The sequence below is a fragment of the Hyperoodon ampullatus genome (assembly GCF_949752795.1).
Source record: "Hyperoodon ampullatus genome assembly, chromosome: 11".
NCBI classification, from domain to species: domain Eukaryota; kingdom Metazoa; phylum Chordata; class Mammalia; order Artiodactyla; family Ziphiidae; genus Hyperoodon; species Hyperoodon ampullatus.
In genome coordinates this window covers 48,908,879-48,924,800 of record NC_136924.1, presented here as the reverse complement: position 1 = coordinate 48,924,800, position 15,922 = coordinate 48,908,879, and the positions used below count along the sequence as shown (strand labels likewise).

The 15,922-nt window shown below is 36.2% G+C and overlaps 1 protein-coding gene across 2 annotated transcripts; it reads left to right on the top strand.

The window, feature by feature from the left end:
• The first annotated feature begins 174 nt into the window (after positions 1 to 174).
• On the top strand, positions 175 to 15,285 carry ZCRB1 (zinc finger CCHC-type and RNA binding motif containing 1). Of its 2 annotated transcripts, XM_079715658.1 has the most exons (8): positions 175 to 331; positions 1,369 to 1,454; positions 4,513 to 4,541; positions 10,418 to 10,529; positions 10,880 to 10,987; positions 13,640 to 13,752; positions 13,860 to 13,935; positions 14,749 to 15,285. In XM_079715658.1, exons 2-8 carry the CDS (start codon positions 1,371 to 1,373, stop codon positions 14,878 to 14,880), a joined length of 654 nt encoding a protein of 217 aa, XP_079571784.1. In that variant the 5' UTR covers positions 175 to 331; positions 1,369 to 1,370; the 3' UTR covers positions 14,881 to 15,285. The 2 variants fall into 2 exon arrangements, with proteins under 2 accessions (XP_079571784.1, XP_079571785.1); XM_079715659.1 differs by lacking the exon at positions 1,369 to 1,454 and having other exon boundaries at positions 14,749 to 15,283.
• Positions 15,286 to 15,922: the final 637 nt, after the last annotated feature.

Sequence of the window (15,922 nt, the reverse complement as noted above, 5' to 3'; positions counted from 1 at the left end):
CCTCTCGGAAAGGTAAAACGCGCTCACCGACTCTGGGCCGCCGGGAGACCCCGTAAACGTAGTCGTCCACTCGCGCAGCGCTCCCAGGGAGGCACTTCCGGCGCGCGCAAAGACGTCACCAAAGCGCCCGCCCCTAGGCCCGCCTCCGGGACTTGGGTCAAAGGACAGCCTGGAAGAGGCACTGCTGCTAACTTCTTGTCGCCGGCTCCTGACCCGTCCCACGACCCGTGATGCCAAGGCAGCTGCAAGGGGCGACGAACAGTCGGGGTTGAGCCCCGAGTGAGCTGAGGGCTCGCTCTCTTCTAGTCTCCCGGGCCTGCCCCACCTGAAGGTAAACGCCTACCCAGCTGCGGCCTTTCTCCCTGCGGGCTCCTCCCCAGACCCAGCTGCCGGAAACATTTGCCCCTCTCTCCCGCCACCCTTTTTATTCCAGGACCTTTACTTTTGCCTGCCCTCGCCATTCTCACCAGAACGGCTAACGTGTGGAGTTTAAGTTGGAAGCTTTTAAAAAGCGACCTGTCGATGAAGTTGTCCCCCCAGACATCCCAAGTATCAAGCGGTTTTCCCATTACATCGCGAACTGGCACGCCTTAGAATCAATATTTTGACATTTGTGATCGTAAATACACCACACACACTTTTTAAATCGAAAATTTGAACTTGGTTGAGTCTGATATAATTTTCAGAGATAATTTGCTGACTTTGAAATATACGGTATGAAAATGAATTACAGATTATATTTGTAAACTGAAAAATACATATACAGGTCAATACCCTTCAGGGCACTGAAAACTATTCCAATAATGAAATGTATCATTTCATAATTTAGCAATAATATGCAAAATTAGAGATTTGAAAGAACTTTATTTGCATCGTCAAAATGTGAGGCTAAAATTTCCTCTTAGCACCGCTCCAGAGAAAAATATTAAGATAACCAAAAAGTTACCCAGCCAAATTAGTGAAAATCAACAGCTAAGGTTCTTTCTGAGCTCCCAGGCTCTTTCTCACGTGCGTAGGCAAGGGTATTAGGTATATCTGAAAGCACTTTCTTGCTCTCAGCCTGAGGGGAGGTTAAGAGTAGCCTCAGAGTTTCCTTCATCTGTTTGAAACTTACCTCTCCATTCATGCCATATTCCATCACTAAAAGGGGTTAGTGTAAAGAATCTACTTGAAAGAAAGACCAGAAAACTCTTTTAAGTGGTGTCTGGAGAAAAGGAATTCCTTAATTCACCCAGCTGGAGTCAATGTTCCTGAGTATTACTAAGAAGGAAAGTATATAAATTTGTCACTTGCCTATAATATTGGTTTTACTTGGAATGAAGAATACCTGGTTTAGATTGCTTCTGGGTTTGTTTGTTTGTTTTTTAGAAATGAGTGGTGGATTGGCCCCAAGTAAAAGCACAGTGTATGTATCCAACCTGCCCTTTTCCCTGACCAACAATGACTTATACCGGGTAAGTTTTTGTATTAGTATTGTTATCCACTGAATTCTCTATTTGAGATACAAATGTAGCTTAAGCAAACAGTTCTCTTAGGCAAAATTCATAATAAATACATTACAATGCACTTAAATCATTAATACCAAAGACCTCTATGGTAAACATAAGTAAGTGAAAAAAATTAGACATTTGTAATTTCCAAAGAGAATTCCCAGTGCTTTATAGAGGATAACAAGTTTTTTATAAACACAGAAGCCACTACTAGCATAATGATGCTGATTTTTCCTGCTTGTTTACTTGGCTTTTGAAACTGGTAGTGGGGTGGAGGTTTTGGAGGAAGGGCTGATGGAAGCAAAACAGATCCCTTTCCTAATCCTCCAATCCTAAAAGTATATCTTAATTTATATATGTGGCAAAAACTTAACAGTTTAATAAAGTTTGTTTTCAATTCAGGATAGGGGTGATGGGAGGAGAAAAAAATCCCTTCCAGCATCTTCTTTCACCTTGTTACCTTACAGAGAACAAAATTTCCTTCTGTGCCTGTCCTACAGATGGGTGGTTGAGAGGGACTGGAAGGAATGCCATGAGTCCTATCTACAAGTGTGCCCTCTTTTCTCTGCTACTTTGGGTAGATGTTAAGTACAGTAGAGAGATGCTGCATGGGTGATACATAGTACTCGATTAATTAATTAAGATAGCTTGAGTCTCAAACAGAGAAGAAAACAAACTTTAGTGTCCTTCCTTGTATCCAAATAGAGACATCTCTTTTTATTGAACACTTACTATATGCCAAGGACCACTTACAAGTACTAGGTACACATCAGTGAACAAAAATGAAAATCCCTTTTGGCACTCACAATGTAGCAAGATAGAGAAACAGTTTGAAATATAAAAAATTTAAATGATGTTATTTGTTAGATACTAAGTTAATGCTAAGGTGTTAGATGCTAAGGAGAAAAAATAAAGCAGGAAAGGAGGGTTATTAAATGTTAGGTTGGGGTGAAATTTTACTTTAGGAAGGTGACTTTTGATTAAGACATGAAGGAAGTAAGAGGCAGCTATGCAGATGTCTAGGGGGGACAAGCATTTCAGGCAGACAGAGTAAATAAAGTGGAGAGAAGAGGAGGGGCAATCAGAGGTAAGCCCATTCAGGGGTGCCTTATAGGGCTTGCATAGATAATGGTAAGGACTCTGAATGAAATGAGAAGCCATTAGAATTGTTATGTAGAAAACTGTCTTTCATACAGATGGCCAATAGGCACATGAAAAGATGCTAAACTTAGCTAATTATTAGAGAAATGCAAATCAGAACTACAATGAGGTACCACCTCACACTGGTCAGAATGACCATCGTTAAAGAGTCCACAAACAATAAATGCTGGAGAGGGTGTGGAGAAAAGGGAACCCTCCTACGTTTTTGGTGGGAATGTAAATTGGTGCAGCCACTACGGAAAACAATATGGAGGTTCCTCAAAAAGCTAAAAATAGAGTTGCCATATGATCCTGCAATCCCAGTGCTGGGCATATGTCCAGAAAAGACTATAATTTGAAATGATACATGCACCTCTATGTTCATAGCAGCACTATTCACAATAGCCAAGACATGGAAATAACCTATATGTCCATCAACAAATGAATGGATAAAGAAGATGTGAGATAGATAGATACACACACACACACACACACACACACACACACACACACAATGGAATACTACTCAGCCATAGAAAAGAATGAAATACTGCCATCTGCAGCAACATGGATGGACCCAGAGATTATCATACTAAGTGAAGTAAGTGAGAAAGAGAGACAGATAACTGTATGATATCACTGATATATGGAATCTAAAATATGACACAAATGAACTTATCTACAAAATGGAAACAGACTCACAGCCATAGAAAACAGACTTGTGGTTGCCAAGGGGGAGAAGTGGTGGGGAAGGGATGGATTGGGAGTTTGGGATTAGCAGATGCAAACTATTATATACAGAATGGATAAACAACAAGGTCCTACTGTATAGCACAGGGAACTGTATTCAATATTCTGTAATAAACCATAATGGAAAAAAAATATGAAAAATAGTATGTGTGTATATATATATATATATATATATATACATGTATATGTGTGTATATATACATATACACTTTGCTGTACACCAGAAACTAACACAACATTGTAAATCAACTATACTGCAATAAAGTAAATTTTTTTAAAAAAAGGAAGAAAATGGAAAAAAAAAAGAAACACACACACAAAAAAAAAGAAAAGAGAGAAAACTGTCTTTTTGGTCTTCAGAATTCAGTATTACTAACACTGCCATCCAGTTATACTATGTTCCATGGTTACACAACTTATAGAACTCAAGCATTTATTATTACTGATTACATACATTAATGTATTCTGAAGGACTTTTGTACCAAGCATTATATAATAAATAGGACCGGCTGAAACAGTAGAAGTAGATAAGATTGCTTAGAGTGAAGATGTAGACATAAAAGGGAAGAAAGGGCCAACTGTAAAGTACCACCAGCATATTAGGGTGGGCAGAAGGAGACTGATGGGAATGGATTTTTCATTATAGAAGCTTTTTTGTTTTATGAACAGTGTGTGTAAGGATTTGTCTTCTGACATAGTGATTGCTTGATGGGGTGGAGGGGGTAGGCCAGGAACCGTGATATTCCACAACATTGATAGTTGAAGCACAAGGTTTCTCTGGAGCTATGGTGCAGTTGATAGTCGTCATGGATATACCACAGGAACACTCAGCTGTGCAATGTGTGTGCCTTCAATCTACCACACATGAAGAGTGTTTTTTTTTTCCTCTGTATGCACTCTTCTGTCAGAAATTTAGGAACTAAGGCAAATACCTGTGACACCAGTAGCCAAAAAAGAGTATTATGCTAGTCACTACAAAAATATATCTTCTAGGGCTTGCCTTATAGACCAGAGGCTAAAAATTTTCATAAACTACAACAAACAATTTGGTCAGTATATACAGCCTGAAATTTTAATGTTTTTTTATGATTTTAAATTAAATTGCAAATTATTATGTGGTCTTTTGTTTCAGATATTTTCCAAGTATGGCAAAGTTGTAAAGTAAGTATATCAGATTTTGAAACTTCATTTAAAAGTCTATCGGAATTTACTTCTCCATTATTTTCTTAATGGAAGTAGATTTACTATTTTTTATAAAATAGATATTTGATATAAAAAAGAAATAAAAATATTACTGTTAACATTTTATGTATATTTCAGTAATTTTTTAATATACATAAATATCTATAGACAAGTTTTAAAAGACAATTCTATACATGCAATTTTGTTGTCTTTTTTTTAACTTGACATTATATCATGAATATCTTTCCATGTACTATATAGATACATCCTTGTATTTAATGATTTCATGGTATTCCTTTATACGGCCTAACTTATTTAAATAATATAATTTTGTACCATATTACTAAGAACTAAAACTGATCCTGTTATCCAATATAAGACATAAGTTAAAGGCTCCGATTAAATATATATTTTAGGTACTAGGAGGTGTGTTATCAAGTATACTATAAATGGATTATTATTTGTCAAACAAATAGAATATAAAAACAAACACAGTTGACTCTTGAACAATGCAGGGTCAATGAGAAAGTAAAGTAAAAGCAAGATAGTGTTATTCTATCTTACAACTAATAATATGTTCTGGTATAAATTTAAAGTCGTATTTAAAATCCCAAGAATTTAGAGCATATTTATCTTGCCTAGTTGTTTTTCTTTTAGCTTTGATAAATGGATGTTAAACAGTTGAAGTTCATCTGCATCCTGAGGTTAACTTCTTTTAAACTTACTTCTCTATTAAAAAATAATCAGGGCTTCCCTGGTGGCGCAGTGGTTGAGAGGAGAGTCCGCCTGCCGATGCAGGGGACACGGGTTCGTGCCTCGGTCCGGGAAGATCCCACATGCCGCAGAGCGGCTGGGCCCGTGAGCCATGGCCGCTGAGCCTGCGCGTCCGGAGCCTGTGCTCCGCAACGGGAGGGGCCACAACAGTGAGAGGCCTGCATACCGCAAAAAAAAAAAAAAAAAAAATCAAAAATGCTACTAGGTCTTCAGAATTTCAAACAGTGATCATTATCAGAACACTAATAATGATGATATGTAACAGTGAACGCATAAATACGCTATGCATTGTTCTAATATCTTTACATAAATTATCTCATTAAATTCTCACAACTACCTTTTAAGGTAGCTACTGTTATTATCCTGATATTATAAATGACAAAACTGAAGCACACAGTAAACGTAAAATCATATTGCTGGTTAGCAGTGGAGCCAAGGTTTGAATCCAATAGTTTGATTCCAGCCTATTCCTTTAACCTTTATGTTTTCTTGATTTTTCCCTGTCAGAATCACTGAATGAATTTCCGTACAAATACATAATTATAAGCCATGAGAATGCTATGAAGTTAGACACAGAGTTATAAGCAGCTGTAAACAGGGAAGACCTGATCTAGTCTAGAGAGTCAGGGTAGATTTACCTAAGTCATTATCCCTTGAGTTGAAACCTAGAGGCTGAGTAAGAGTTAAGTAGGTTAAAAGAATGGGAGGAACATTTCAGGTAGAGGGACTTGCTTGTGCAAAGGCCCTGTGGCAAGAGAAACTAAAGCGAGATCAAGAAGCAGAAAGAAGGCCAGTGTGACTTCAGATGAGTGAGCAAGAGGGAGAAAGCACAAGACAGTTCCAGAGATGGAAGCAGTTTCCTCTAAGGACACCAAGAATCCATTAAATAATTTTAAATGAGGGAGTGACATGATTTGAATTTTTAGAAGCTTATTCCATCCAGCTTCAATGTAGAGATTGGATTGGAGGGGAACAAGAGCAGATGCAGGGAGACCAGTCAAAAGATATAACAATAGCCCAGGGGAGAAATATGGACTAAGATGATACAGGTAGAGAGGTAAAGACTGGTCAGATTTGAGAGATCATTAGGCAGGAAAATGGGTAATACTTAGTGATATACTTACTTTGTATGTAAGGGTTGGATGAGCGAGAAGGAGATGTTATGGATGACACCCAGGTTTCCCAGAATAGTGTCTGCTTCACTTCATGTGCTTAAATGAGTACATCATCTACCTTATATCAGGAAATGGTACCACCATCTAGCTTTTTTCCCATGCTAGAGACGTGGGAATCATCCTAGGTTTGTCTTTTTAAATCCTTGATGTAATTATTTTTCTGTTACCATAGAAGGTACCTCTATCAAAGTAATGTATTTTAATTGGTTTATAGGTCTTTCTCCACCTCTAGACTGTAAGCCTTTTCCTGAGGATAAAAACCTGTCCTACTGCCAGTGCTTAGTACCTTTGCTTGAGGCTAATGGAAAGACTGAATGGCCACATGAACAAACAAATGGATGCACGCTTTTGAGAAACTGCTTTCCCATTTGTATCTGTCTTTTTGTTTTAACATATTGAGGTAGGATTAATAGGGGTTACAGAGACAATCTTATTAAAGAGGATTTTTATATCAAAATAGGTGAGATGAAAGGAACATTTTATAGATAAAGCTTAGAGAGGTGCCTGGCAAATAATAGAGTAAAAATTCCATCACATGTATCCAAACATAAAGATTTGTTATTACTGTAAAAATAAATTTTTTGAATAGGGGAGATGAGGCATTGTTTATACAGAGATTTCAGTGGAGACAAGCAGAAAAGAAAGGAGAAGAAATTATTTCCAGTTAAGAACTGATACATTCTGAACCCTGAAGAAGGAGTGAAATTTTAATGGGCAAAACATTGAGATTTGAAAGCGGATAGAAGCCATATGAACAGAGGCACCAGTTTAGGGGAAGTTCAGGCCATGCTCCATGAACACTGAGTGCCTTCTTGTGGCTAGACCTCATAGTTTGCAAGTGAGGAGCAGTGAAAGATGAGGGAAATGGGAGCCATAATCATGAAGGATATTGATTGCTGGACCAAAGAATAGGCAACTTGAAGAACCAAAGATTTTTGAGCAAAGGAATAAGTGATTTTATTTATTCCTCAAGTAGAAGACTTTTCCACTAGCATATGAGCATAAATTAACATCAAGGGAACCAGTAAGAATAGATTATGGAAACAATAATGCCACCGTGGACAAGAAAAAAAAGCAGTGGGAATGGAAAAGAGAGGACAGATGAAAGAGATCATTAACTGAGTATGACTTAGAAAGCTAACACTTCCAAATAGTACTTTCAGAAAAATGATTTATGACCTTAACTGACCATCACAAACATTATGAAATTTTTAAAAAGTTAAAGTAACATCTTATTTTATACTTCTTTCAAAATTGGTTAAAAACTTTCCTGTTTATGCTAACTGGTGTGGCTTTGAAGAAAACCAGCCTAAACTTGAGCTGCATCAAGTGCTTGACTTCTCTTCCTTCCTTCTAAGCCCAATGAATAAACAGATGCAGCCTTTTGAGAAAGTAAACCATTTTAGTTGCCCATTTTCCCCTAAATTATTGTAACTTATATTTTTTTAATGAAATAAGACATCACTTTTCTTAATATAGTGGCATCTCTTTACCAATTTCATTCCAATGACTCTATAGGTACCTAATCCCAAATCCAAATAAAATAAATTTTAATATGTGAAATGTAATACTAAATCAAATTTCTGTTTATTTATTCATTCATGTTCTCTTGTCTGTTTTCCTGTTAATTCAGTTTTTAGAAAATTATTAAGCTTTGTCTTAGAGCTCTGTCTCTTTTTTTGCTATTTGGAAATAATTTCAAATTTATAAGTTACAAAAATAGTACGAAGAACATCAAAATACCCCTTGCCCAGATTCACTTATTAACATTTTATCCCTATTTACTTTATCATTTGCACTCTCTCCCCAGTGTGTGTACATGTATGTGTGTGTGTGTATACACACACACACACACCTATATGAGTATGTTTATATATATCTATGTGTATACATACACACACAATTTGTTTTTGTGAGTCATTTGAGGCTGTTATGAACATCATCACCCTTTACTCCTAAATACTTCAGTGTGTATTTCCTACAAATACAATAGGGTTATATGTTATATAACCACAGTACAGTTACCAAACTCATAAATTTATCCTGATACAGTACTTTTGTTGAATCAGTCATCCATGTTCCAGTTTTGTCAGTTGACCCAATAATGTCCCACATAGAATTTTTTGCCTCTAGTACAGAATCCAGTCTAGAGTTCGGTGTTATTTTAACTGTCCTATCTTTTTAGCCTCCTTTAATCTGGAACATTTATAAATAATATAGCTCTAACCCATCTTTTTTTCCCCTCATTTTGTGTTTCCCTGATGTTGCCTCATGATTATGTGGTGGTTATGTATTCTTGGCTGGTATACTCTATAGGTGATGTGTTCTGAGGGTGTCACATCTGGATTCATACAGCATGCATCTGTCCCTCATTAGTGATATTAATTTTGATCACCCAGTCAAGACGTTAACCAACTTCTCCACTGTATAATTACTTTTTTTCCCTTTTGCAACTAAGAAGCAGTCAGTGGGAGACACTCTTAAGACAATGCAAACATCCTATTCCACATAAAAATCTCATTTTAGACATAGCATTTGTTGATAATTCTTGCCTGATCCAGTACCATGATTGTTGCAAATGGTGATTTTCCAACTCTAGCACTCCCTATACATTCACCAGTCATCCCTTGGCATTCAGTAGCTCTCCTTTCTCCCCCTTTTATTTATTATCAGTATGGACTTACGAATTCCTTTTTTATGTGGTTTATAATTCATTACTGTATTTAATTATTTTGGTACTCAGACTGTCCTAGATTTGGCCAATGGGTGCGCCCTCCAACTGGCTTCTCTGTTCTTGTGCCATGCCCCATCATTACTTTTTTTTTCAAGTGCTCCCTTTCTTTTTTATTTATTTATTTATTTATTTATTTATTTTTGGCTGAGTTGGGTCTTTGTTGTTGCACGCGGGCTTTCTCTAGTTGCGGCGAGCGGGGACTACTCTTCATTGCAGTACGCAGGCTTTTAATTGTGGTGGCTTCTCTTGTTGCAGAGCACGGGCTCTAGGCGTACGGGCCTCAGTAGTTGAGGCTCACGGGCTCTAGAGCGCAGGCTCAGTACTTGTGGCACACGGGCTTAGCTGCTTCGCAGCACGTGGGATCCTCCTGGACCAGGGCTCGAACCCGTGTTCCCTGCATTGGCAGGCGGATTCCCAACCACTGTGCCACCAGGGAAGCCCCAGTACTTCCTTTCTGACATAGCAAGATGTTCCAAGTTCATCTTGTACATACCCTATCCCAGCCTTGGAGTCAGCCATTTCTCCAAAGAGACCTGTTGAATATTTTATTAAACTGTATTTAATGACATATGATGAGCGAGGACCACAGGACTAGGGATGGGTAAAGCATCAGGAGAAAGAACAGGCTCTGTGCTCTTACAACCCTCCCTAACACTTACGTACCTTGGGTAGTATGGCTGAGAAGCACAGAAGTGGAGATTCTTTAAAAGAATATTAAGATTATAGTTACGTTCTAACACCTAGAAAAAAATAATTTGAGTAAATCACTTTACTTTTTGGGTAGAAGAGAACATCTCAGTTTTGTTTTGTTTTGGTTTTTCCTGCAGAGTGAGGGAGTCAGTAGAGAAGAGGAATTATGCTTACTCCTCAAGATTCCATTGTCTCTAATCTCTTCATCCTTCAACTCTGATTAATGTTAGATTTATCAGATACTCCTAATCATAGCTGTGTTCACTTGTGTGAAATCAGTATCACACTTTCCCATTTCCATTCTTCTTGATATCCCATGACTTTGAAGAGTTAGCTATTTGTCAAATATATTAATTTCCTTGCTTACTCTGTAAATGTTTTATTAACCCTTTTTGACCACTTGAGTTTTCCAAGTATTTATTCATATATTTTGTTTATTGCTGCCTCATTATTTTTAACTGGCTATTTGTTTATGCTTTAAGGGTTACTATAATGAAAGATAAAGATACCAGGAAGAGTAAAGGGGTTGCATTTATTTTATTTTTGGATAAAGACTCTGCACAAAACTGTACCAGGGCAATAAACAACAAACAGGTAAGCCATTCATTCCCAACAAGGTTTTTAACCAAAAGCCTGTGTGTTTATCCAGGCTAAAAATGTGGGGATGAGGGGATGGTCAAGTCTGATGGATATCAGTAGGTCCTGAGGGTATTTAACTTACAAAAAAGAGGTCAAAACTGTACTGGGTTCCCAAAACACTGGTAGAATATAAGGAATAAAAGTCTATTCTACAGGAAAGAATTTGTCACACCTAAGTGGGCAATTGCTAAAATAATCTAAAAAATAAAATGGAATTGAAGGTTTGAGGAAATGGGATCCAATAACTGTAGTTTTAGGTTTCAGTGAAATACATCCTATTGCATTTGCATTTTTCTCTGTTCTAGTTATTCGGTAGAGTGATAAAAGCAAGCATTGCTATTGACAATGGAAGAGCAGCTGAGTTCATCCGAAGACGAAACTACTTTGATAAATCTAAGTGTTATGAATGTGGGGTGAGTATACCTAAAACAGTATAATTTTCCATAGTTTACTTGAAAGTATTTTTCACATCAGTGTTTTATTTGTGTTCTCCAAGACTTCTGGATGGCTAAAATCGGGTTATGAAAGTTTTACTTTGGGACTCTAGACTCATGTAAGTAAACTCAATTGAAATGTCGTATGTAAAGTTAACCTGAGTTGGGTAATATAGGGTGGTATTTTCTCCAGTTTCCAAACCTTTGAAAGTTGTTAGATTAAAAAGTTTTAAGACTAATTACTTACCTTATTGTCCGAGAGATTTTAGTGACCCATAAATTGTTGTGTTTCTATAATATTTTGCCAATGATTAAGTATCACAAATCAGTAAAATCATTATGATATGACCCATCCTCTATGGGATATTGTTTTGAAAAGTTTTCCCCCCTATTAGTACTGCTGATAGTTCAGGAGCTGAACTATATCCAGATTTTCTTATCTAGTTCTCATCATCTGTTGTTATCCATTTAAACTTTGGGTGATTAGGAGAGGTGTATAGCCACAACACAACTTTGCCCAAGGCCCATAATTGTATCAAGAGAATTTCAGTCTGGGTCTGTTGCTGCCTATTTCTAAAATGTCTTTATATATACTAAAAAGCAGGATCCAGAGGTTAATGGGGAGCTTTCTACTGAAGAGAAGATTACTGAGAGACATTGTCCTGGCTACATGAGCATATGGAAAATAGAAGGAAATGTGTTGGGGTCCTTTCCCCAGTGCCACTCACTCCCCCTCAAAAATATATACATATACAGACAGATGGGTGGGTGAATAGATGGATGAATGGATGGATGGACGGAAAAAGAGAGCAAGGCACTGGGTACATTCTGTAAATTTTTATGATTCTGACACCTAAGTTAATGTTTCAAAACCTGTGTTCCAGAATCCATCATAAAAAAAGAAAAAAAAGAAAGGAGGGTGGAGTTGTTATGGTCAGATAGATAAGTATATATCCACATATTCACAGTAAATATTAAATTATCCGAGAACTCCTGGATGAATCTGTTAATCTGTCTTTTTGGTTTATGGATCCATAGATTTGTCATATTATACTTAGTTCATTATAATATTTCTTAAAACATCCCCCTGCAAAAATCTGTTTACGTTTATTTTAGCCTGATTTTTCCCAAAGCTAGTTCACTATTAAACCCCTGCCCCCATTTTTTTTTTTTTTTGTATAGGATATGTTAACAGTTTTTGGTATACCATTATTCCAAAAACAGTTTGAAAAATGGTTCTCTAAGTACATCCTCTCAGCAGTTCATTAACAATAACACCTCTTCGGTTCAGCCATGTCCCCAGGTATACAAAATACACAGTCTATTTGATGCTTTGTAAAAAATACTTGAAAAGCATGATTATTTTTCTGTTCTGTTGTTCTAATCCTGGCTCAGCCTCTCCGCACACCCTCATTCTCACATATTACTTCTAAAGGTATTTTGGTAAGCTAATACACAGATTCATTGTCTCATTTTACTCATTTTACAACTCAAACCATGTTATGGCTCATTATAATGTTATGGCTAGTCCAGCACTGTCAAATACAAACATATGCAAGCCACAGATTTAATTATAAATGTTCTAATAGCCACATTAAAAAAGTAAACAGGGTAAAAACTTAATATATTTTAATTCAAAATATTTTCATTTGAATTATGTAATTAAAAATTTTTTTAATTATAATATTTTACATTCTTTTTTCATACTGTCCTCACAATCCAGTATGTATCAATTCAGACAGGTTCTCAGTAACCACAAGAGAATTATAGCTAGTGGCTACCATAAGTGGACAGTGCAGGTGTAGTCTAGATATGAAAGAAGCAAAATGAAATTAATTGATAGGAAAAGTGAGGAAGACTAAATTTTCCATTTGTTTTTAAAAGAAAATGTTCAGCAACATCTTGGTAGTTAGGAATAGTTTTGTCCCCATTTTATCATAATAACTTAAAATTTTTACAACTAAGATAGATGGTCCATTTAAATTTTGAATTATTTTATATCCTGAATCTTCAGATTTAAAATGTTTGAAGGAAGAAAACTTCTTTTACTCTTAGTGAAACGACTAAAATACTTCCTTATTGGGAGTTATAATATCATAATCTCTTCCTTCTAAATATTAAAGTAATGGGTTTTAATTTCTTTGTGTATATTCCCTGTGTGACAATATTCTTTTATTTATTTATTTATTTATTTATTTATTTATGGCTGTGTTGGGTCTTTGTTGCTGTGCGCAGGCTTTCTCTAGTTGCGGCGAGCGGGGGCTACTCTTCGTTGTCGTGCGCGGGCTTCTCATTGCAGTGGCTTCTCTTGTTGTGGAGCGTGGGCTCTAGGCACACGGGCTTCAGTAGTTGTGGCTCGCAGGCTCAGTAGTTGTGGCTCCCGGGCTCAGTAGTTGTGGCGCACGGGCTTAGTTGCTCTGCAGCATGTGGGATCTTCCCGGACCAGGGCTCAAACCCATGTCCCCTGCATTGGAAGGTGGATTCTTAACCACTGTGCCACCAGGGAGGCCCCTGTGTGACAATATTCTTTCTTAAGTTCTAAAACATTTTAGTCTTAAGAAACCACCAAGTTTCTGTTAATAACACAACAAATGTAATATTTCTCCTTTCCTTTTTAATGGGAAACAAAAGGAAAGTGGACACTTAAGTTATGCCTGTCCTAAAAATATGCTTGGAGAACGTGAACCTCCAAAGAAAAAAGAGAAAAAGAAAAAAAAGAAAATTCCTGAACCAGAAGAAGAAATGTATGTATAGCCACTCTTACCAAATACATTATTGTGTAGCTTCTGTCTTTTTCCTGAGTGCATTCTGATTTTTTAAGTGCATTCTGATTTTTTTTTTAATAATTTAGTGAAGAAGTAGAAGAAAGTGATGATGAAGGAGAAGATCCTGCTCTTGACAGCCTCAGTCAGGCCATAGCTTTCCAGGTACTAAATAGTTCTTTTCTAAGGCACCATACCATAGCTGCCTTGAGTTAATAGTTTTATATTCCTTGCTTACTTTATTAATCATCTCCTGATGGCAACCTCTGTCTTCCCCTTTGCCCCTAAACTTTAGGAGATAGGCTCTTTCTTTAAGGTCTTTAGAACAGTGTGGTGGAAAAGTGTCTATCGGTTCTTTCTAGATTTTGAGGGCCCCACAACACTTTTACTGTCTTAATCTGTTTTCATTATAGAATTGAACAGAACTGTTTGATTCAAGTGAATTTAGCCCAATGGAAAAGATTTCATTAAATCGCAGATACTGTTTTAAAAGAAGCTTCATTTTAAAACCAAATCAAAAACATATTTTTGACCATTAAAGATCCTAATACAAGTATACAAAACATTTTTTGAAGAAGGGTGTATAACTTCCTGATTTTATATAACCACTTATTTTGTTTTAATGTAGTTGATAAATTGTAAATGCATACATCAATTTATTTTTTCCTTTTAGTTAACTAATGTATTTTATGTAACATTCCCACATCCAACAGGGATGACAAGTAGTCTTCATTTCATATGCCTGTTAATTAGTAGAACTTGTCTAAAATAATTTTGATTAACATGGTAAGACTGGGACAAAACTTGGGGATAGGGGAAATGGCATCTTAATGGAGTAGAACTGTCTGCACGGGCTAGGAGGGTAGAGAGTGCTGGCACTTGTGATGTATGTTTTGCCATGTTTTGAATCAATGGACTGTAAATAATATTAAACAGATTCCTGATTTTGTTTTGTTTGTTTTCCGAACCACATTACAGCAAGCCAAAATTGAAGAAGAACAAAGAAAATGGAAACCCAGTTCAGGGGGTCCCTCAACATCAGATGATTCAAGACGCCCAAGGATAAAGAAAAGCACATATTTCAGTGATGAGGAGGAACTTAGTGATTAAAATTATATATATTATGTCAATACTATTAAAAAAATTTTTTAATCTTGGAGTATCAAGTTCCACTGGGACTAAAGATTACTTTTAGAATTTGAACATAAGAACACTTAGTACCAAATAGTTTTTTACTTTAAAATAGTTCATAGGAAATTGAAAAGTAATTTTAAAGTATCATGTTTATCTTGCATCAAGATTTGCTAATAATCATTAATCTGAAAAGTTCATTTGAATAAAAAAGAAAACTTAATACTATTATAATAATGCTATTGTCATCCCGAGAAAAAAGGTAGATAAGTAAAAAGATTTGTTTGAGAAGTTCATTATAAAAGTTTATTCATGATTGGCTTATTTGAGGACTTTTGAAATAAATTTCATCTTTAAAACAAAAACCTCTTAAAGACTGAAAAGGTTGAATGATTTATTATTATTAATGTTAATAAAATTTTCTCGAGAATTTTATTTTTAAATGTAGGTGTTTTTGTCATCTTATTTCTTTTACCTTTATCCCAATCTGGATACATTGTAATTACCCATAAAATTTAAAGTAAAGTAGCTCTCAAAGGTTTGTAACCAAAGAGCAGTAATTTGTCCTTTGGCACAAAGTTCTATTCCCCAAAAACAGCCAGCTTCTAAGTTTGTGTCTTTTCACATGTACATACATCTTGCTAAATAAAATACATATACTTCTGCCACTTAATCCATAAAAGGATGAAGGAAGACTTTTCAATCTCCTATACTCCCCTCTGCCCTCCTCCACCTTCCCAACATGGCTACGTTAAAATTTTTGGTTAAATCCATATTTTATTGTTTTTATTTTAGGACCATTGAAATACTGTTCACTTCAGAGCTAATGAGTGTGCTATGATTACATTTTTCCTAGAGTTAATAATTGCCTTATTTTTTTCATGTATTATATTTCTTTGTATTTATGACTGAAGCTTCCCATACCTTTTGCAGATGGTTATATGGGAATGGGATTATGGAGCCTTTAATTTTCTACTTTCTCTATTTCTGTACTATTGAATGCTTTTTAAAAGAACATCTA

Coding starts and splice junctions, on each gene's coding strand:
- ZCRB1 (XM_079715658.1), top strand. CDS start 1,371: ATGAGTGGTGGATTGGCCCCAAGTAAAAGCACAGTGTATGTATCCAAC. Junction 1,455..4,512: donor CCAACAATGACTTATACCGG/GTAAGTTTTTGT, acceptor CTTTTGTTTCAG/ATATTTTCCAAGTATGGCAA. Junction 10,530..10,879: donor GGGCAATAAACAACAAACAG/GTAAGCCATTCA, acceptor TCTCTGTTCTAG/TTATTCGGTAGAGTGATAAA.